Source organism: Pyrus communis, chromosome 10, assembly GCF_041283825.1.
Source record: "Pyrus communis isolate YQ-2024b chromosome 10, ASM4128382v1, whole genome shotgun sequence".
Taxonomy (NCBI): Eukaryota; Viridiplantae; Streptophyta; class Magnoliopsida; order Rosales; family Rosaceae; genus Pyrus; species Pyrus communis.
Genome location: NC_142574.1, coordinates 20,335,430 through 20,359,516, shown reverse-complemented (window position 1 = coordinate 20,359,516; position 24,087 = coordinate 20,335,430). Strand labels below are relative to the sequence as shown.

The 24,087-nt window shown below is 34.9% G+C and overlaps 1 protein-coding gene, 1 long non-coding RNA gene and 1 pseudogene across 5 annotated transcripts; 1 reads left to right on the top strand and 2 right to left on the bottom strand.

Moving 5' to 3' along the window:
* Positions 1-751: 751 nt before the first annotated feature.
* LOC148693685 (uncharacterized) lies at positions 752-1,887 on the bottom strand (annotated as a pseudogene).
* Positions 1,888-8,274: 6,387 nt separating this feature from the next.
* Positions 8,275-13,101, top strand: LOC137730002 (uncharacterized). Of its 3 annotated transcripts, none has more exons than XR_011068074.2 (5): positions 8,275-8,487; positions 9,453-9,525; positions 9,630-9,766; positions 10,354-12,755; positions 12,871-13,101. It is a non-coding gene; the product is annotated as an uncharacterized LOC137730002 (long non-coding RNA). The 3 variants fall into 3 exon arrangements; XR_011068073.2 differs by having other exon boundaries at positions 8,309-8,487; positions 9,630-9,786; XR_015951801.1 differs by having other exon boundaries at positions 8,309-8,487; positions 9,630-12,755.
* A 7,945-nt stretch (positions 13,102-21,046) lies between these two features.
* LOC137730187 (uncharacterized) lies at positions 21,047-22,912 on the bottom strand. 2 transcript variants are annotated; one of them, XM_068469246.2, is made up of 4 exons: positions 22,629-22,912; positions 22,312-22,533; positions 21,730-21,894; positions 21,047-21,547 (listed from the first exon to the last, which is right to left on the bottom strand). In XM_068469246.2, the coding sequence occupies exons 1-4, from the start codon at positions 22,635-22,637 to the stop codon at positions 21,494-21,496; spliced, it is 450 nt and encodes a 149-aa protein (XP_068325347.2). In that variant the 5' UTR covers positions 22,638-22,912; the 3' UTR covers positions 21,047-21,493. The 2 variants fall into 2 exon arrangements, with proteins under 2 accessions (XP_068325347.2, XP_088533512.1); XM_088677386.1 differs by having other exon boundaries at positions 22,689-22,794.
* Positions 22,913-24,087: the final 1,175 nt, after the last annotated feature.

Here is a 24,087-nt window from a genome sequence, read left to right as displayed (position 1 = left end):
AGCAGAGGTTGAAAAGGCATACTGAAGATGAGGAAGTGAGTGATAAAGAAGGGTGATTTTAAGGCTAATGATAGGCCTCAATATGCTGCCGAACCCTGGTTTAATAAGGAGAACACAAAAGAGGCATGTAAAATCTGTGGGAATATACACTATGGTAAATGCAAATTCAAGGGGAAGGTTCTGCACTAAAAGTAAGTAATGAGGGAAAGGTTCTAAAAAGCGCTAGGCGCTAGTTGGGTGGCGGGCAAAGGCGTAGCGCCTAGGTAGGGGTCTAGGCGGATTTAGGTAAATTTATTGTATATCAAGTAATTAAGTAGAGATTACATAAAGTACATGTATCCAACAAGCTTACAATTTGAAAACACATTAACCATGTAATCAATCTGAGTGTTTTTGGAAAACACATCTATCTAACAAGGCAACAAGTATCCATCAAGCTTACAATCAAAATGAATGTTCTTGGATAATACCTGTATGCAATAAGCATCCAACAAGCTTCTAATTTAAAAGCACATTGTCATTGAGCATATAATCATTGTCATTAAGCATATAATCAAAATAAGAGTTCTTGGATAATACATGTATCCAACAAGTATTCAACAAACTTACAAATTAAAAGCACAAGCATATAATCAAAATGAGTGTTCTTGGATAATACATGTATCCAACAAGTTCACAATTTAAAGTTTAAACACACATAAAATGCAAAATGGAAGGGATAAGGATATAAGATACTTGCAAAGTTTTAAAGCTAGGCCTCAATCTTTTCTTCTCCATATCCTTCCAAGACCCTCTTCGTGTCGGACTCAAACTCAATTTCTTCTTCATCATCTCTTCTTCCATGTCCTCATCCGAAACAAAATCTTCTTCATGAAGCTCTCTTACTCCTAGAACTCCTCCTAGGCTCTAGGGAACTATCCACCTCTAATTGATTTCCATCCATTCCCGAACTAAGCTCAATTTCTGCATCAACACCCTCCACAATCCATCCTTGCGTCATACTAACTTCACTAGCAAGTAGTATATCCACTTTCTTCTTTTTCTCTCTTTTCTTCTTGTTCATGATCCTCGCATTGAATTGGACATAGACCAAATTATTCAACCTTGTAGTATCTATTATATTCCTTTTCTTTGTATGTATCCCCTCAAAAGTGCTCCAATTTCTCTCACACCCGGATGAACTTGTAGTCAATGAGAGAATTTTGATAGCAATTCTTTGAAAATTAGGCACACCATTACCATAAGTAGACCACCATGAAGCTAAAAAAGTACAAAGTACACAATTTGAATTAGACCAGTAAAGAAAAAGCAATTAGAATTAGACTAGTAAAGAAAAACAATTAGAATTACTCAATTAGAATCATACCCGGATCATAGTTGTCATCATTCTCAACGCATCCAATCTTTGCCAAATGTCTTCCAAATCCACCCTTTTTTTTCTTGTACTTCGGCATCTCTATATTAATAACTCGGTTTTGGACTTTAAAGTCATCGAGGAAGAACTTCTCAGCACAAGTAAACATGGCGTCAATGACAAATAAATCATGTTAAATGCTTTGATCTTTGAAGAAGTAATAAGGATTCAAGAAGTAGGCCGTCAAATGTGATGGACCATCAAGCCGATCATGAGTTTTTCCATTAATAATTTGTATGATTGGTCTATAATGGGTCTCATTATTTTTCAATGCCTCTTTGATCTCATTCCTCGCTTTTTGTAGCTCCCCGTACAAAAACCCCATTGATGGCTTTTTATCCCCATCCACAAGTCGAACAACCTTAAACAACGGTTCAAACATTCTCAAGCAAAGTGCGACCCCATTCCAAAAATGTGTACTCACCATTGTAGCATATGCCGCTTTCCCCTTTGTACTCTTGAAATGTTTGCATTGTTCTCATTCATCACTAGCAACCATAATCCTCAAGTCTTTTTCTTATCAACCAAGCTTTGCAAAGTTTGGAAAGAAGTTGCAAATCTTGTGACTCCGGGCCTCACTATGTCTCTTTTCTTTGTATACTTTCTCATCAATGCTAATGTTTTATGATGAGCATAAATGAAGATAGTAAAATCCTTTGACTTTTCAATCACTCCTTTGAACCTAGGTAGGTTACCAATTCCTAAAGCATAAGGTTCAATGTGTGAGTGGCACAAGATGTCCATAACATGTGTGGCCTCTTTTCCATCATCTTGGTTGTTACCTCCATATTATTAGCATTGTCAGTTACCACTTGAACAATATTTTGTGGACCAACTTCTTTGATACACTTGTCAACATATTCAAAGATTTATTCCCTAGTGTGCTTCACTAGAGCATTCCTTGGAAGAAAGAAATATTATGCCTTCTTTGCAATTCACACACAAATTCATTATACTTCTTTTTATTTTTTGGTTGCTCCAAGCATCAGTCATAATTGAGCAACCATTCAAAGCCCATTCTTCTTCATGCTTCTTAAGAGACTATTTTACCCTCTTCAACTCTTCTTTAAATAAAGGCTATCTCAAATCATATTAACTTGGAGGTTGGTATCCCAGGCCAAATTGACCAACCCCTTCCACAAAGCGTTTAAAGCTATCATTATCAATGGCATGAGAAGGAATACCAGCTTTATAGACCCATTGAGCCAACTCTTGATCAACCTGATGTGTTATATCCTTCCAAATTGTATCATGGAGATTTTGTTGTCACTTACTCTTGCTTCCATCATTTGATTTTGAAGAACTAGGATTGACGGAGGATGCAAACCTATCAATAGGCCCAAGAGTTTGCGACATTTCCCTTGACCCAACAACTTCAATATCTTCATCTTCTTCAATATGTGGAAGTTGAACCTCTTCCCTCACTTCCTCATAGTGCTTGTTTCTTTCTTTCTTCTTCTTTTTTGCTTTTTCTAATGTGGCTTTACATTTTGCTTTATCTTTATTTGAAGACTTTGTGTATCCAGCTACATTGCCCTTGACATGGGCTATGTGTTGTTTCATTCTATAAATGCCACCACTGAGTATTCTTTTACACAACTTACATTACACCTTATCCGAGTTTGAAGGATCCGCCAACACCCCATATTCCCATCCCACATCATCTAAAGCATGCTTTAATGGATTATTTGATTGGGTGGACGACATTGGATTAGATGCTCCAGATAATACAGTGTCCGCCATTTAAAAATAAAATTCTATTATCAAATTCACTACAAAGTCACAAACAACTGAACAAGATTATCAAACGACAAATGTACAGATACTTCATTAGTTCATCAACTACACAAATACTTCAAATTCAATAGTTCAAACATTCCATTATCAAAATTTCAAATGCATAGATATGATTTATGACATACTTCTATTCAGTACTGACTTGAGCACTACCTATAAAAATCATACCATTTGCATTATTGCATATCAATTCATGAACTTGTATGTTATGCAAGTCAAAAGAAACTGCAAGTCTGCACCTAAGACCAGTAAATCTAATCCAATAGATACCATTATTTCCTCTTCTGTTGTATATAGGTCATTCATAGTTAAGCACAAAGGTCCTAAATTGGTAAATTAACCCCTTTTCCTGTAAAACTCAGAACCCCACAAACCTTTACTTTGGATTAAGTAAATTTAGTTCCATACACTTGTACATAACCATTCAGACATAGAGAATATATTAGCATTGAAATCAATATGGTCATTATTTCTAAATCCCAAATGAATGCTTCAACGGTTCAACCCCATCATGTGAAATACATTGGTAATAAGATTTGTTTCGTTTCTACACATTCCTATCTCAGTTTTTGTAAATTCTTTTTCATAACAATTAGCCTTATTGCTGGTGGTATACTAACATATATGCTTCATTCAACCCCATAATTCAATCACATGGACTCATAGTGTAATGAAAAAAATATAGAAGACTTGTTGCACTACCAAAACAAATATGAAAAACCAATCTCCCAGATTACATAATCTTGCATAAAAAATACGAAAAACCAATCTCCCAAATTCATTTCGGCATCTCGATTCCTTGTAGAGACTCAATATTATATATCAAATTATCAATGCAGAGCAGCAAATCATTGCAATTGGCATCAATTAGAGTTTCGAATAAAATATTGGAAATGCTAAACTGCAACTGCAAGAGGTGGACCATGGAAATCTGGAGAGGCGAGATGATTTTCCCAGTAAAGAAGTCAAGAGATGATGCCTAGCAAATGATTCGAGATGGCTGACAACACGAGATAGATGCAGAACTGAAGAAACTTCAAATGTTTTAATTAGGTTAATAGGGGATTGGACACAAGAACCTTTAAGTTAGTTTATTTAAACTTTAAATTAGAATTTAAAAATAAAAAAAATAAAAAAAACTGTTTAGCTGCCTAGCTTCTAGTCGATTTTTTTGAATGCCTTGCCCAAAATCAGGGCAGGGCTCCACCTCCCAGCACCTAAGCAAATTTTTTGAACAGTGAAGTCTGAGGGTGATGCTTGGGAATGGCACAAAAGAAAATGGTGCATTGCAGGAAAGCAACATATAGATGTTTTCAGTAAAGATCTGAATTGGAAAGCAAGCAAGCCTCTGGAATTAATTCATTCATATGTTTGTGAACCAATGCAAGTCACAATATTTGGAGGAAACATACACTTCTTTACTTTTATTGATGATGCAACCATAATGTGTTAGGTATATCTTCTGAATCACAAATCAGAAGTGTTCAAAGTGTTCAAGAAATTCAAAGCCATGATTAAATTGCAGAATGGCTACAAAATTCTAAAGTTAAGAAGTGACAGAGGTAGAGAGTACAACACTCATGAGTTTACTCAATCATGTGAAGATTTAGGGCTTAAGAAATAGTTGACAGTGGCTTATTCCCTATAACAAAATGATGTTGTTGAGAGGAAGAACAGAACCATTGTTGAAATGGCTAAAAGTATGCTTCATGACAAGCATTTACCTTATGAGTTCTGGAGAGAAGCTGTTAACACAACTGTGTATTTACTTAATAGGTGTCCAACCAAGGCTATGGAACACAAAACTCCATTTGAAGCTTTCAGTGGCAGGAAGCTAGGTATTCAACATTTAAAGGGGTTTGGGTGTATCTGTTATGGTCATATACTTAGACAATTAAGGCAGAAACTTGATGAATCCTCTATGAAATGTATACAGAACCATTGTTGAAATGGCTAAAAGTATGCTTCATGACAAGCATTTACCCTATGAGTTCTGGAGAGAAGCTGTTAACACAGCTGTGTATTTACTTAATAGGTGTCCAACCAAGGTTGTGGAACACAAAACTCCGTTTGAAGCTTTCAGTGGCAGGAAGCTAGGTATTCAACATTTAAAGGGGTTTGGGTGTATTTAATGAGTGTTTTGTTGGATATGGGTGTATTTAAGACAGAAACTTGATGAATCCTCTATGAAATGTATCTTTGTTGGATATGGGAATATGGAGAAAGGATACAGGATCTACAACTTGAGTACCAAGAAGATTTTTCTGTCAATGAGTGTTGTATTTAATGAGAAGGGTGCTTGGTGTTGGAATGCAGAAAATTGTGATCAGTTATCATCTCAATCTACCTGAGATTGATCAGAACATTCAGCTAGAATGGAGCAAGTATGTATCACATGAATTCACTAATTCTCAAACTGAGAGTGGTGTGTCTAGTACTGCTAAAGCTACACCAGTTAAAGAGAGATCACTGAGTGAAATTTATGCTAGATGCAAAGTAAGCATAATTGAACCAGAGAATTTCACTGATGCTGCCATTAATGTAGCTTGGAAGAAAGCAATGGATTCTGAAATTGAGATAATAGAGAAAAACAAGACTTGGGAATTGGTTGATAAACCATCAGGCAAACCTATTGTTGTAGTGAAGTGGATATACAAGACCAAATTGAATCTGGATGGGACAATTCAGAAGCACAAGGCAAGACTTGTTGCCAAGGGTTATACATAGAAGCCTGGTATTGATTTCAATGAAACATTTGCTCATGTTGCAAGATTGGATACCATTATGACTCTCATTGCCTTAACAGCTCAAAAGAAGTGGAAGCTATTTCAATTTGATGTGAAATCAGTTTTTCTTAATAGAGTGTTGCAAGAGGAAGTTTACATTGATCGACTTAAGGGATCTATAGTGCAGGGTGCAGAAGACAAAGTCTATAAACTGAAGAATGCCTTGTATGGGTTAAAACAAGCCTCAAGTGCATGGTATGAAGGAATTGATACTCATTTGCACAATTGTGGATTCACCAGAAGTCCAAGTGAGGCAACCTTATATATAAAGTCAATGGGAGAAAGTGAAAGCATCATTGTCTCTATCTATGTAGATGACATTATCTACGTATGTAGTAGCACTAAGTTGTTAGAAGAGTTTAAGTTTGACATGATGAACATATATGAAATGATAAATTTGGGTCTGTTATATCATTTTCTTAGCATGAGAATATTACAATCTGAATATGGGATCTTCATTAATTAAAGAAAATATGCAGTTAGTTTGTTGTAGAAATTTGGATTAAAGGACTGCAAACTTGTTAGCACTCTATTGGTGGTGAGTGACAAGCTTAAGAAAGAGGATGAATGTGAGAAAACATATGAGAATGTATATAGGCAATTGGTTGGGGGTGTATTGTACTTAACTGCAATACACAAGGCATATTAGACTATGGGATTGAGTATGAGAAATGCAAAGAATCAATTCACAAGCGATTGTGACAGTGATTGGAGTAGGGATGAAACTGATATGAAAAACACATCTGGATATGCTTTCTCTTCTGGAAGTGGGGTTTTCTCGTGGGCCTCAGTTAAACAACATAGTGTTGCTCTATCAACAACTGAAGCTGAGTACATAAGTGCAACTGAAGCAACCACTCAAGCTGTGTGGTTGAGGTTTGTGCTTTCAGATTTTGGTGAAAAACAAACTGAAGCTACTTCTATCTACTATGGCAATACATCTGTCATTGCTATGACAAGAAATCATGTGTTCCATCAAAGAAAAAGAAACATCGGAAGAAGATATCATTACATTCAATAAGCATTGCAGTCAAATATCATCAAGCTAATCTATTGCAAGTCTGAAGATTAGCTTGCAAACATTTTCACCAAGGCTCTACCAAAAGATCGATTCTACATACTCAGAGAGAAGCTTAGAGTTAAACCAGCTACCAGCTTAAAATGGAGTGTTGGAGCATAAGCATGGCAGCTAGATCAAGCATTCAAGGTTGCTGCAATATGAAAGAAGAAGAAGCTCGAAAATGACTAAGTGTTGTTCTTAGCTAAGTTTATATATGTGTAATAAACGGTTAAAATTATATCATCTCAACGGTGTATAACTTGACACATGTCCAGTTTGTTATATGTTAAGTAAATCCATGTGAGTTGCACATGAACATAGTTACGATGCTTTGGTGGGTTGGCAACGACTATTTAGCTGGTTTGTAGCCGAGTTTCATGGATCGAATCCAACGTAGATTTGAGAAGCAACATACTCTTCTTCCCTAAAAGTTCATCTCTGATATTCAATCCTTGAATACATTTTAATTACTTGTTGAATTGATTACAAATACATGGAGAAATTTAGCTCAAAAGTAGCTCAAACATTAACATCTTTCACAATGGATGAGCAAGTCAATTAATTAGTGATGTAGTTTTTTTATCCTTTAGTGGTACTTTGTAGATGACAAAAGTTTTGGAAACGTTTTGCAAATAGTCTTTCATGCTTGTTATTTTCTTCTTCTTATGATTAGTAAACAGAGTTTGAACTGAAACGAATAATCTTAAAGGCATCCATCAGAAAAAGTAGTAATTTTGGTTTAACTGAATGGACTAATCTCAAAGAATTCCATCAGAAAAAGTTGTAATTTTGGTCGACAATCTCTGAATGGAAGAACAATTATAGTTTTCATTATTCTGTTCTCCTCTCAATTTTAGTTTCGACTTTGTTATGAAAATTGTTAATATTATTTTCAAATTTGTTATGACAATTGTTCATCATCCAGAAGATGAATTAGGAGGTGTAGAAGAGATATCATGGAGATCGACAGACAGGAAAAAAGATCAGGAATTTCATCAAACAAGTTGTCTCTATATTAGGGGTGGGCAAATGGTAAAGGAACCACGGTTTGGGGCGGGTACGGGCCAGGTCCTATTTTTTTTGGGAACAAACGGGGCGGGCCGAACCGAGTCATGGTTATTTACGGGACGGGTCGGTTTCTAAACCTAAGAAAAAGGAGGCCCCGGTCCGACCCGTTTCTAATTATATCAACAGTCGAGATTGAATGATAATCTATCATCCAATCTGAACCGTTAATTTGTAACCTAGGTTTCCAAATCAGTTTTAGTTTTAGTCTCACTCCCACGCCCACCTCTCCACCGTCACTCCCTTGACTCCGATGACATCCCAGAGAACGGCCATCACCGCCACTACGACCAACACAACAGCACCACCACCACCCATCCAGTCATCCTTTGACCTCGACGACATCCGTTACTTCGCCGACTATTGTAAGTCTATTGTCTACTTCTCCGAATTTTATTTTTGTTGATACGGCGGATCAGTAGTATGAATAATAGGATTGATTAGAGAACTGCATGCGTTTTTCAGATTTGGGTAGAACAAACACACTCAATCAGATTGTTCATTCGGTCTAAGCAACTTCTCCTTACTGCCCTTTTCTTGGGTGTTAAAGAATATGAGCATTTGATTATAGTGTAGGCGGATTTCTGAACAGTTATTTGAGCTTCTGATTTAGTTTTTTGATCAAATGTAGTTGTGCATTCATGTTTATGATTTTCTAGTTTGTGCGAAAATGAAGCTTTCTTAACTAGAGCAAATATTTGTTCCTTAATTTGTTGGAGGATGACTTAACTTTACAAGTTTCAAGAACTCATGAACCAAAAAGTGAACGAATATATTTTTTTGTTTGTTTTTATTTTATAGAAGTGAACCTCTAATTTGGAAGTGAAGAAGCTTAGAGATACAGAAAACCAAAATGTTACGAACTAGATTTGAGTACCGTCAGACAAAAGTAAATCTCATTCTGTATGAATTTTGTAATTTTTTTTCATACATATAATGGATCATTACAGTGTTATTTTTTAAGGGATTTTGAAAATTGTGTTGGATTGGACCTATAGTAGTTTGCATTCAGAGCTACTTTTTTTTTGTTTGACTGTTGATTGATTTATATGATTTCAATGTCTTGCTAGTTTAGTCACGTGTATTTGCTCATATACGTGAGTAGTAACTTATATTATGGAGCTTTTGCTGCAATATGTTTAGATTAGCAAATACCTAACTAAGTAGTATCTGTCAATAAATTGGAGACTCTAGTTCTTACTTGACACGATCGGTAGCATTTGAATGCTTCAATTGGTATAGGAATGTTTGATATTACAAATAATGTACTTGGTAGATAGCCAATGCTAAATTGGATATATGTCTTAATAATTTCTATTTATCTTTGCAGGTGTTGGTAAGAGTTGCCTTCTTTTGCGTTTCTTAGATAGTTCCTTCACAACTAGTTTCATAACAACCATTGGGTATGTATTCCCTAGCCTTAGAGTTAATTGTATCTGTCATTTGTATACATATGATATGCTTTGAGTGCGGGAGTTCATGTTTGAATCTCGATATTTCATACTAGAATGCTACCAAAATGCGGGTTGAGGAATTGCCAAATTAGCTTCTCTTGTCAAAGACAATCTTACTTGCAAGCATCTTATTCTCTCAATGGAAGAGTCCTTGGTGGACTTCCTTCAGAGTGATACCATTACCAAGCATGTAAGACAAACTCCTAAGTGGTATTAGCATTGCCATTTCTTATGAGATTAATTTTAGAGTAAAATATTAAAATTATATGGAGCAAGAGTGATGCAATTCTTTGTTTGTGGTATCTCTAATCAAATCCATTGCTTCCCACAACTAGTATTCTATACCTACTTGCTCATCATTCTGCCTCTGCATTAATTTTTTTTGTATTTTAGTTTCTGCATTAAGTAACATCATGCAAATAATATAAAATGTTGGTTGCAGCTGACTTGTTTGTTTTCAAAACTACAAGTCTTTAATTATGCTTAATTCCTTTGTCATTAGCGTATGAAGTGCTTTCGTCATAGGTTAGCTTTAAAATATGTACAAATATTATATCCTAAATAAGTTGTGGACTAAAATGATGCAGTTTTGAATCTGTGCTCTCCCTATTTTTTGAAATATCTGCAAGTAAAGTGTGGCACTGAATTATAAATAGAACTATATATGTATGTATCATTATGGTGGTAAAAAGAAGTGTTAAATAACATGATATATGTCATCTATTTTTCTTTCTTTATTTGATTAATGAATATACTTCCATTATTTAATTTTTACAGATTTCTTTCTACATTATGTCTCAAAGTCAAAGTGCCCCTAGTACTAATGTAGCATCATCTATGGCCACATCACCATGTCCTTCTCAACCACCAACACAAGCACAACCCACACAGTCAAAATAATCAATGCCTCCCCCAAAACCCTCCTCCTCCAAAAAAAGAAAAACACCACATATTCCAAAGACAAAACAACCAACTATATTAGCTTCACTAGAGAGAACTTTTTCTGAGAGATCTTGGGTTTGGGATCATGTCACTAAATGTACCATCTCGGAAATACAAGAAGTAGAAAAGGATGGAAAGAAAGAGATGGAAGAGGTACAAGTATTGAAGGCTAAGTGTAACCATTGTAACGCCCTTTTTGCATGTGATACTAGTGGGGGTGGAACTAGTACTTACATTAAACATATCAACAAACATTGCAAGTCATATAAACCAATTGATGAATTGCAAAAGGTTCTAGGCAGTTCTGGACCTTCTGGGGACGTTAAAAACATGTTTGTTGCTAAAAGGGTGGAGCCAAGAAGAGGCAGTGGAAGGTATTGTTGAGTATATTGTGATCGACGAGGTAGCTTTTAGTTGTGTAGAGAGTGAGGGGTTTAGGCGGATGATGTGCAAAGTTCAGCCTAAACATGCATGTTCTATCTTAGAGAACTATTGTGAGGAATTTATTCACTATGTATGATACCATGAAAGATCAGTTAAAAAATGAGATATACAAGCATAGATTGAGCTTGACAACTGATACATGGACAAGTGTGCAAAATTTGAACTACATGGTGCTAACTGTTCATTTTGTGGATGATGAATGGAATATGCACAAAAGGTTTCTAAACTTTTGTGTGATTTCAAGTCATGAAGGCAAAGAAATAGGGAAGCTGATTGAGCAATGTTTGGTTGAGTGGGAAATTGAAAAGGTGATGTGTATCTCAGTTGACAATGCATCAGCTAATAAGGTGGCAATTGAGTATGTTGTTCGTAAAATGCAAAAATGGCCTAATAGTCAAATGATTATGAATGACAACTTTATGCATGTGAGGTGCTTACCTCATATTATCAACTTGGTAGTGAAAGATGGGTTGAAAGGATTAGATACAAGTGTGGATGCTCTTTGAAATGTCGTGCGGTTTGTGAGATCAAGTCCCCGAATGTTTAGTTATTTCAAGAAATGTGTGGAGAATAAGAAGTTGGATAGTAGGGGTCTAGTTGTTATGGATGTGCCTACTAGGTGGAATAGCACATACATGATGCTAGAATCTTGCTTGAAGTTTAAAAAAGCATTTGAAAGGATGTCCGAAGATGATGAAGCCAATATATACTCCACCTATTTCAGTGAAAATGTGCTTAATGATGAAGGAGAAGAAGTGGCGAGTAAAAGGAGGGTTGGACCACCTAAGGAGGAAGATTGGGATGGTGCAGAAGTGTTTGTGGAAAATTTGAAGGTCTTCTATCTTATAACCTTGAAAGTTAGTGCAAGTAAGTATCCCGCAACTAATACAGCTATTCATGATGTCATTGCTGTGGAAAACGAGATTGAAAAGCTTTTTTTGCCTGAATATATGCAAACTGGAAGAATTGTAGAGTTGGTGCTACATGATATGGCATTTAACATGAAAGTCAAATATCGAAAGTATTTTGATTCAATTGAATCCCTTAATCAAATATTTGTAGTTGCCTTTGTCTTAGACCCAAGGTTCAAATTGAGGCACTACATGCACTTGTGTAAAAAGCAATTACAACTTCCTGAAGAAGAGATTCAACAGAAAAGTAACGAAATGAAGACATTGTTGAATGCGATGTGTGATGAATATGCTTACCAAGCTTTCGGTTCACAAACACAACAAAAGGGTAGAGAAGATTTAGTTCTTGACACTTCTTGTTCAAGGGTAAAACAATCATCTTCTAGTGTGCCAACAGAAAATCCAACGATATTTGGTCAAATCATGGATGATTGGGAGAAGGAACTAGAAGACACCAATGATATTGCACTTGCACATGAGGTGGATAGGTATCTCCTTGACACTGTAGAGAAAGCACAACATGGTTCATAATTTGACGTTTTGAAATGGTGGAAGTTGAAAGGGAGGAGCACATATCCCACACTTGCTTTGATAGCGAAAGATGTCTTGCCAATTCAAGTGTTAACAGTTGCTAGTGAGAGTGAATTTAGTGGAGGAAATAGAGTAATTGACCCTTTTAGATCATCTCTCCTTCCTCAAACAGTGGAGTCATTGATATGCCTCCAAAACTGGTTAAGAAGTAAACCAATTAGCAACATTGAGTATGAAGCAAGTCCGGCGGAGCTTGAATTTTATCAAGAGTGTGAAGAAGGTATCTCACCAAGTGTTCCTGAAATTGAAGCTCCTCAAACAACTTGAACGAATAAAGGAAGGGGAATTGCGGTAATATTTTAAACTCAAATGAACAAACTTTAAATTTCAATGATTCAATTTCAATGAGGATAATATGATGTTGGACGTTAAAAATGTCATGTTTATATTCTATTTTTGCTTACAGATTCAATGAAGATTGTTGTTGGAACTTGGGCGTTGGATATGGTTTTGGATGTTAATTTGGAATTTATTACGGATGTCATGTTTATGTTGTTTTGGATTATTTGATTTTTGGACTTTGGAATTTGGATGTCTTGGACTTTCGAATATTTTGTATGTTGATTTGATTTTTAGATGTTGGACAATGTAATATTGTTATTTTGGATGTATTATTAATCTATTAACTTGGATATAATGGTGAATTTGTGCAAAATCTGCATAAATGCAGTTTGTGACTCTGTGCAGTTGCATTTTGTAATCAGTTTGCAATCTGTGAAAATTTTATTATTATTTTTTTTTTTCAAACAAACAAACAAAAAAAAAGGGACCCGTGGACCCGGCCCGAACTGGCCTGTTTCAACCGGGCCTGGTAAGGTCCGGTTCCTATATTAGAAAATATAATCCCCGGCCTGGCCCGGCCTGTGCCCACCCCTACTCTATATAAATTTACAAAGCTTATATTGCTAATAAAGAGCATTCATATCTTGCAAAACGTCATTTGATAGAGTAGTTGTCTTACCGTCACGTCCTTGCACACCAAGTGATGACGAATATTGGACAAGGATAGTTTTAGAGAAAGATCTAGAGGATATAGCTTATTGCAATTAATGGGCGATATTGTGTTGTGAACTATGGTGGAATCAATAAGGGACTTGTTAGGGGTTTTTAGTTTTTACTTGCCAAGAAAGATACCAACCACTCTCTTGGTTTAAGGATTTCAAGGCGTCATTAAGTGAGGGTAATTGGTTGTTAGACTCCGATGTTAAAACAACTACGTTTAGGGTTTTCAAGGCGTCAATGAGTGAGGGCAATTGGCAGTTAAACTCGGAGATAAAGAACTTGGGGAATAGGACACTATTTTTGCGTGATTATATATAGTCTATTCTCTATTAAGGGATCCCTCTGCTCTGGATGCAAGGCTAATTGCATAACTCTTTTCCGTACCTATCTCATGATCGGAATAATGGACTCAAGATAAAGATGACTATTTTTAATATGAAAGATGGAAAAATCAGTAACTCTCTAGTGGGATACTGGATTCGTGAACTCAACCGAGTTTCTATTGGGGATATCTTAATTCTATGACAGCTACTAGAAAAGTTAAGAGATTAATTTTATCACGTAGCAAGTGATGAACTAGTTCACTTTCTAAAAACGTGACAAACGTTTACTGAATAAGTGATGCTATTAGGATGGTGCATTGATTGCTAGACGTTTATCCTTGATTATGGGATAGGACCTACCAAGACACTGCACCCATTAGAGTGAGTTCACTCACTTTAGGAGGGCAATGGCAAGACAAGGGCAAGGGTAATGAAGTTGCCCTTACTATTCACTCCAAATAATAATTGTCTTTGTGCAAATGTACCCGTTTGAGAAGAGAAAGGGTAAGGGTAATATTATTCACAAATATATATTATTAATTTTTTTTTTAATTTGTATGCCTCGTAAAATGTGTACTTAGTAAGTTTGTTCTTTAAAAATCCAACAGCTGAGGGCGAGGCTTTTGGCCCGGTGGATTGCACGTGGATGGACCCGCTCTGTCTGCTGCCTAACGTCAGCTGTGATGTAGACCACTGCTTCCAGGCGCAAGGCCAGGCTTGAATTGGCACGGCAGCCCAATGGGCTGCTGCCCTTGCTCTAATTTCCTCAATGATATTGGACCGGTGGAAATGATTTCTTTGAGTTGAGGGCAATTCAAACCACATCTACTGGTCTTCTATATTTCTCATTTCTCCAATGTATTTTTTAATTATGCCTAACAGATAAAGGTAAAAACTGAAAATGAAAGTGTTCGATAAAACAAAAGCCATATTAAAAAAATCAGCCTTACTTTGTCACTTGGAAATAAAATAAACTAATGAAAATGGTAAAAATGGGAAAAGCCAAACTGATGCACACAAAAATTGAAAATAGAAAGACCAACCACGTTTTACTTTGCCACTTAATCTTTTCTAGGTTTAATTTATGGTATGTTGATGTGGTGTATGAGCTCTCGTGTTTACAATTTTAAAAGGTTTTACTTATATATATATATATATATATATATATATATATATATATATATATATATATATATATCACACTCGATTTCTATATCTCTCTCGTCGCATTGTTCCCTGTGTCGAAGAGTGTAGACAAACCATATCAATAATCTTTATCTAGTCCTTTCATGATATATAATACGCGTTAATCATTTTGTAGTCAATGAACGAGTTAATCATTTTATTATAATCGATTCCTTTGTATTTATCTCATCCTCACTTGTATCAATCTCTTAATTGTAACATAAGTATTTTATATCATAGCATTGAAAGAAATGCCCACGAAATGAGCAATGTTGTTTTCTATATTAAAATATCAGTTTATTTTTAGGAGTCTCCGCAGTGGATGGAGTGTGTGTGTGTGTGTGTGTATAGTGACCAAGAAACCAGTTAACAATATGACTAGAACTTGGAACACGCACACAGATGATTTATTCTCATGGCAGAAGATGGGTGGTGGCTATGGTTTGTACTGTCATAGTTCTCATATCTCCAACCGTTGAGAGGATCCTTTTCTACACTGATAAGGTACGCATATCCACGTATATGTGAATTCTCATCTACCATATCACATACACTGATACTGTATCGATAACATGTCAATAAGTTATCAATACTTTATTGATGCCAAGTTGATATCACTAGTTCGTTATCAATGATGAAAAATCTCAAAACGAATTATAATTAGATCAAGAACTAGTTGGTAGTGATTGATCTACAAATTTGTGTTATCATCGTGATTCATATGATGCCATTCTTATGATATTTCAATTTTATTGTTGCAGTATCTTGAGAAAAAGACCAAGAGACCTGTGCTTAAGGCCTTGCAGAAGACCAAAGAAGGTCCTCCCTCCACTCCTGATGCAGTAGATTGAATATTTGAAACTTTCTTAATTAGTGTAGAGATAAATGAGTGGGTTGAGTTTGAATTACTAATAATAAAATATTCAAAGTTCATTAAAATGAAAAGTATTGTTAGAGATGACAAGTTAAATTGAGTAACTAAAATAGTTTTTCGACACTTTTCACTTTCTAGTTTAACAAAAATTTAAAATTTCTGTTGAAAATGCTCAACAACTAGTCTAATGTATCAGAAAGACAGATTGTCAACATCATAATAATTATCGATTTAACGTCAACAAAATTGTCGATAACAAGAAATATACACGGACGTCCAGAAATTTCTATATCTGTATGTGAATGCGCGCGTATGAATATTTATAATTACATGAAATTGCAGAGCTGGTTTTGGGGCTAATGTCACTTCTTCTGACGACATTCCAAGATCAGATCTACAGAATATGCATAATGTAGAAACAGGCAAGTTCTTTGCTGCCTTGTAAGAAACAGTTCATGAGCACAAATGGACACTTGCGCGGAGGTACTTCTTTCTCCTTTATTTGTCTGTTTATTTGTTTTCTTCTTCTTTTAACTAAGTATTTATTGTTATTATAATTTGATAATCAGTCACAAACAACTAAGTTATTAGTTGTCTAGCAGCATACAACTCTTTGGTGTTACTTCGGCTTTCGTCTTATAATTATTCATTTGTATTATTTTTTTCCTTCTAACGGGAAGAGGGTATCTTGATATTTAAAAAAGATTTGTTTTTGTTGTAAAATCGACGGTGTGCGTAGTGGAATAAGTAAAACAAGACATAAAATTTATGAGGCTCCTCTACAGTCAGTGTGACTAGAGTACGTCATCGGAACAGTAGTAGTGCCTTCATTATAATTTAGAATAATAGAAGCACAAAAATAACTCTTTCTATTATCTCCTCTAATAACTCTCTATTATCTCATCTCCTCTTCCTCTTCCGTGAACTTATCACTTTGATGTTGTGTGGAGTTTGTATTTATATAGAAAATAGGAGTCGTATGAGGCAAGCTTCGGCAAACAATGGAAGGGCCTATTATTTAATTATTTGAGTGGACATCCACTGTTCTACAACAGTTTTTTTTATTTTAAAAGCATAATTGAGACTATTTCGCTTTTTGCTCTTAATAATTTAGAAGGCATAAGAAATTGTTGACTTTGTATTTTAGGTAGGATCCTTAATTGATATCAATTCCATGGAATCACACGTAATCCCGTGTAATTAGTTTTTTCTCTCTATTTACGTTAGGGTTGTATACATATAAATGTTTCTCATTGAGAAGAATATATATATATATCTTTCAAGCATTCTCTTCTTAGCACCAGACCTAGGTTTAGAAAAAAAAAATTAGAAAAACCGCTATGCTGTGTGCATAACCCAGCGCTAGAACTACCGGCCGCGCTGCCAGTTATGCAGGGCGTTGTCCGACCACTAGTTGCGCCACAAGTTGTGTTGTGTGACATCCGACCAATGAGCGATGTCATCATTGCTGGACTGAACCCACTCTGTTCCATTCCTTCTCCGTTTTGTTCGCTCCATTATATTTCTCGCAAACCCCAATCTTCATTCCCTCTGGCTGCCTGACTCGCATGCTGAATATGTGTATAAAAAGTGGTGTCACATATTTGTTTACACACACACACACACACACATATATATATATACACATACATATACATATATATGCTTAAAACTTAAACTTCATAGCTAGGTTACTGTAAATAAAAAGTAGTTAACAAGATTGATATTGTCACATCCTAGCCCGTGCCCCTACTGCATTTCGGGCTCGACTCCACTATAGCACAATATTGTCCGTTTTGCGTCCCGACCACGCCCTCACGGTTTTATTTTTGGGAACTCACACGAAAACTTCCCAATGGGTCACCCATCTTGAGATTGCTCTTGCGCGAACTCGCTTAACTTCGGAGTTCCTAAGGAACCCGAAGCCAGTGAGCTCCCAAAAGGCCTCATGCTAGCTAGAGATTGGAATATACATATAAGGCTTCCAGGATCCTCACCCCTGGGCAATGTGGGATCTCACAATCCACCCCCCTTAGGGGCCTGACGTCCTCGTCGGCACACTTCCGGCCAGGGATTGGCTCTGATACCAAATTCAAATTGTCACATTCCGACCCGGGCCCCCACCACATCCCAGGCTCAACTCCACCGTAGCACGATATTGTCCACTTTAGGCCCCCGACCACGCCCTCACAGTTGTTTCTGGGAACTCGCATGAGAACTTCCCAATAGGTCACCCATACTGGGATTGCTCTCACGTGAACACGCTTAACTTCAGAGTTCCTACGGAACCCGAAGCCAGTAAGCTTCCAAAAGACCTCATTCTAAGTAGAGATGAAAATATACATATAAGGCTTGCAGGATCCTCACCCCTGGACGATGTAGGATCTCACAAATATCACACGTTTGATAGAAAGAATTGATTTGGATAAGACTATTCATCATATTGAAGATATTTTAACGAAAAAAATGGATGATAAATTCTTTATTTTGCTCAAGTTGAAGGTTGCTTATGAAGAAAAGATATACCTACTAATCCTCATAAAAATAGTAGGATTAAAGGAGACAACCATACTTTTAAAGGAAAACTAATAAAAATGGTTTTAAAATTTTGAGTTTTAACGATAAAGATAAAATAAAGAATAAAGTGAATAGCACCAAAATTGACTTTTTAATGTAAAAATATGATTTTTCGTTAAAATGAACAGTATTAGAAGTTTTTCGTTAAAGTTCTCTACTTTTAATCTAAGTCAATCCTCTCTATAAAACTAATAGATCGCTAGCTCCTAGATGCATGGAACGTGAAATATTAGTCTTGAGATGAACCTTTAAGCATTTCTTTATGAACTTTTACAATTTTTGAGTTTTTCCACGTCATGAAATGTATAAATGCAGCCTGCAAACAACCGCTCCATGACTAAACAGTTTTTAATTTAGTTTAATTTTTTTTTTTAAATGATTAAGAGTAACCTAAAAGTAGATATTTGGGATATCAAGTAACGGTACAAGATTAAAAGAGAGTAAAAAAAATTAGAAGGAGAAAGTCTAAATAAAGAGGTTGCTAAAGAATGATTAGTTTTTCCACAAATGGAGTGCTAAATTTATACCAAGTGGTTAGTTTACTACAGGTTTGAGCAAATAAGACTATTTTCTAAAAAGTTAAAGGGTGTTCAAACGTAACCGAACAAAAATTTGGAGGTAGATTGTCTGCCTTTCCATTTTCATACTCTCCTTATACATTCCTGTTTGTGTGGTCACGGTTAAGCCACGTCAACATTTTATATTCTTATTACTTTTTGTTTTATTATTTCTATAAAAAATTAATATAACGTGTTGACGTAGCTTAACAATGACCACACATCACATGAGGGCATAGAGAGAGTATGGAAATGGAAGGACAGACAATCCACCTCCCAAAAATTTTGCTTTTTGATGACAGGGAAATGAAACCTGTATTATGTTGAGTGACTGGTGAATATATTGGAACTTATTTAGAAGTGCTTGTAAAATGATCGAAATTTTTTTTAAAAAAAATATTTTTGGATTTCAAAAATTCTTGAAGTACTTCATACAAGAAATATCAGTTATGTGCTTCTTCTAGGAATGAAGCATTTTAAGTATTTTTTCAAGATTTACTTGTATTTTTACTAAAGATTGGTTACAAAAATATTTTTACAAAAAATATTTCTAACTATTTTAAAAACACTTCCAAACAAGCCTTTACATATGTTACCTAATTTTTTTTTTCTGTATTTTGAAGTCATATATTTGAGTACAAGGGATGGATGCTTTTAGAATTTGAACACCTCAAATCCCCTTTAGTTCCCTAACCCCACCTGCATCCTACTTCAGAAAGAAAGAGAGAAAGTGGAGAATTATAAAGCAACCATAATGAGAAAGATATCATGATGCCTATCTAATCTGTCGATTTCCATTGACCATACAAAACAACACATCTATAATCTCCTCATCATATAATTTTGATATTCACTTTCGCGTTTGTGGTTTATTGCATTTTTTTTCTTTGAAATTTGTTTTGTTAGCGCCATCCATCCGGCAAATACACCAAAATTTCTTTCAAGTTAAATTTTTCAAATGATAAAACTTTTTAAAAAAAAAAAAAAAAAATAGATGAAAAATTCAATTCAAACGAAACAACGACGAAAATACAAGAGAAAATGTTTATTACAAAGAATATGAAAAACTGAATAAATATATAATTTGCTTAAAAGTGTTATTAAAATGACTGATAACATTTTTAGTGAACTTGTTTTTTGTACCAGTCTTTAAGAGAAATGCTAGTGAATATTGAAAAACACTTAAAATGCTTATTGCAAACACCTAACTGATGCTCCCTGGAAAAAACATTAGTCCAAATTAAATTATAATTTTAATATTTGTTCAATTTCCCAAAACTTGAAGTTATAATTTATTCTCTCATCTCCTCTTTCCATCTCCTCCTCTCCCATGCTCTATTTTGTTTTTCTCTTTCTATAAAAAAAAAAATATTAACATAAGATGACGTGGCTTAACTGTGACGGTTCAAATAGAAGATGAGAGAAGGAGGGAAAAATTAAGAGAGGAAAGAATCCTACTCCATAATTTACGTGTGTTGACTGCCTTTTGTATCAATCACTGTTCTGAGTGGGTGTTATATACAGTGTGTGTCCCTATCCCTTTTCTTTTCCTTTTATCATGAAAAGGAAATATCCCAATACCTCCACATGTGATGCCATAAAATCAATCATACCATATTTTTGTACCATATTTTCATATTATCTTAAGTAGTATTTGATGTGAACGATTGCATCTTTTGAATTAATTAAAATTTTAAATTTAGTTCTTTATTTAATAAATTAATAATTAAGAAAAATTAGTTAATTAAATGATAATTGTAGTATACAAGAAGTCTTTTTTCTTTCTTTCTTTGGGTTATGTAAATTTTTCAAATAATGTGGCTGTTCACATCAAACGTCACTTAATATGATATAAAAATATAGTATAAATAACATTACTCATTTTTCCTTGGTAAAATCTTTTCATCCAAACAACCCTATTCCCCTGTTTTCACGAGGCATTGGAATATTCAAATATTAAACCCCACATATCTTAATCTGACAAAAAATAAACCCCACAAAAAGAAAGCCCTTCTTTTCCTTTTACAATATCTTATAAAATTAAAATTCCAAGTTCCAACAATATTATCCAACAATGAAATAAATATATATAAAGTTTCAGTAAAAACAAAGTTACAAACTCCCCAAATCCTCTCTGCCTAGAAAGACAAAATAATCCTTCAGTCGCTGAATATGTTCATAATATTAAAGTGGAACACTAAATAAAAACACTAAACCACTTTGCTCTTTAATTTTCCCATATATTTACTAACTAACTCTTATATGGGCTCGATTGAAAGTATTTTTATAATGACTGAAAGTGATTTTGATAAAAATATTTTTAAAATTAATACTCATTAAAATACAAATAAAACTTTGAGAAAACACTCGAAGTATTTCCTACCAGAAGCCTAAAAATATTTCTTGCAGGCTTCCGTTAAATTACTTTTGAATTCAAAAATATTTTCTCACAAAACACTTTCAGTCTTAAAAAGAGTTTTTCAACGAGCCCAAATTCTCCTCTTTACTGCATCAAGCAATACAAGTTGGCAGCAAGCAGCTTGAAAAGAACCCAAATCCTCTCTTCTGCAACCAAAAAGTTCACAAAAATTGAAAACCAAAATTATTATAAGGACTTTATGCATTAAGGTCAACAAAGAGGTTAAAAGGAAGAGGTATTTGCAGGTGCAAATTTATTTAGACAAGCAATAATGATAATAATAATTTATCAAACGGAGAAGGAGAGACTTTGGAGAACTGCCTTTTACCTTTTTGGATTTTGCAAAGAGGTATGGTGAGATTTTGTACAAGTCTTCATCCACTGGCTTTGGTATAGGCCTGCGGCTTGGTGGAGGGCTTGGTGGCTCCTTCACATCACTCACCACCCAACTTTGCTCCTTTGCTTCTTTCACATGCGACTGCCGCATTTTGTTCTGCAGAATTTGCCACCAATAGAAAAACAATCAATCATTCATCATCCATCCATGAAACAATGTAATTATTTTGGTTTTGGAAATTATACACACAGCAAACATGTTAAGAGAAAAGTTAATAAAAAATAAAACACGAGTCAGTAAGACGTCAATACAGTGCGCTAAATTGTGGTTTGTAAACGGCTTATAATCTGTTTAGTGTCCCTACAATTCTATGTTTGTTTATATTTTTACGACGTTTATGACCGGTTCTATTTGTGTCTGTATTTCCCTAACTTTTTTTCGATAAAATACGATTTTATAGTTAGTATTAAATCGTAAGGGTCATGAATGATCAATGTGGAATTTGAAGCAAAATTGGGACTTAGAAATTAAACAAGCTGTACATAAAAAGAATGGATAGAGTTTATAAGTTACCCTTCTGCGAGGAACAACAATCATGGTAGGTGTGACAACATGATTCTCGTACAAATCATCAGCAACATACAGATCACGATCCTCATCGTGTTCATCAGAGTAAGTAGTGTAGCGCAGAAGCCCTGCCTGCCCTGCCGACTCAAAACACTGAGTAAATGGAAGGTCTTGGTTCCAATCCCAGCTTCCAAACGCTGGAACTTGGCTCCTCATCATCCTAAAATCCTGTTTTTACACAAAACCCACACAACCAAATCAGAAAAAAGAAATTTATCATCTTCAAGATCAAACTCCAAAAGGGTATTAAAGACCAGGTTTACTTGATCCATTGAGTGTGAAAGTTCTGAGCTTTGAAGAAGCAGAAGAGGAGAGATTTTGACCTCAAAAACTCAAAGGGTTGCTAAACGTGATTTCTTTCTTTCTCCTCTTCTTTTGCCGTTGGGTGAATGTGAGCGTGGGTTTATGATAACCTATTTAAAGGGAAAGCTGGAGAGAGAGAGAGAGAGAGAGAGAGAGAGAGAGAGGGTAATAAAGTAGGGGTATATAGGAATTCAAAGGTTATTAAGCCAAGTCAATGCTCTCTTGTTCATTTTTTTTCATCCTCTCTTAGTCTTCTCTTTTTCTTCCATATTATTTGGACGAGTATGGTTAAATCCCATTAGACCAACTTCAATGGTGGGCTAAAAACCAAATTACCTTCTAAAATTACCCCCCAAACCCACTCCAACCCAAGAGGAAATTTTGTGTTAAATGCTAAATGCTAAACCAATGCCAAATTTCCTCCAAAATTTAGCCCAGAAATCGAAGTGGACTCTACCCAATATTTATCGGAATTTAAATTTTTTAGATTAAAATGTTCATACAATTAATTTACGATAGTCTGCATATTTATTTTTTTAAAAAAAAATTTAATTTAACAAAAAAAATAACCTAATTTCATTCTTTAATAATCTCGGGCTAAAATTTTAGGCTAGAATGGTTGGAGTAGAAAAGCTGTTTCTGTGCTAAAAACTAAATTTTTCGGGCTAAAAAAATTTGATTTTTAGCCCAACCATTGGAGATGGTCTTAACATTTTAAGTTATTTTTTTAATAGTCAGAAAAAAAAACGAAAATGTAATTTGTGAGAAGAGAAAGAAGAAAATGAAAATAGAAGGAGAGAATCACATTCCAACTGTAATGGTAAAAATGAAACCCAATAGAGTATAGAAATCGAAGTTTCACGTGAACAGACAGAGAGACAAAGGAGAAAGGGATGATCGAATGCTCTGCCGAGTGAGCTTTTTACCCTTTTGGTTTCTATTTTCGAACTCTGCCCCTCTCTCTTTTACTTTTCTCAGGTCTTTTGCTTTGCCTGGTTTGTCTCCGCGCTCACCGGATGATGCATATTCCAAAGCCTGAAAAAGAACCCTACTTTCTTTTCAATTTTCATTTGGGTTTTTTTTTTATGGCTTATTTGTTGATTTATAATTATATTTACTCTCTAAAACTAAATTGGTCTTAAAAAAAATTCATTCGTCAATCAAAATGGCTCATCTCAATCAGTAAAGTATGTTATGTCCGCATTGTCCATCTGTTTAATTAATATGAGATAGAATTGACAGAAGTTGAGTGAAATAGCTTGATTTTAGCAATTTCGACAAACTGAGACAAATCGAATTTTAACAGTAAAGTAGGATTAAAAGATTTCAAGGAGCTAATCAATAAAAATGCCTTTTTTATGAAATTTCTTCAATATTCAGTATACCGTATTACAAAAAAAAAAATCGTTGTTAAATCTT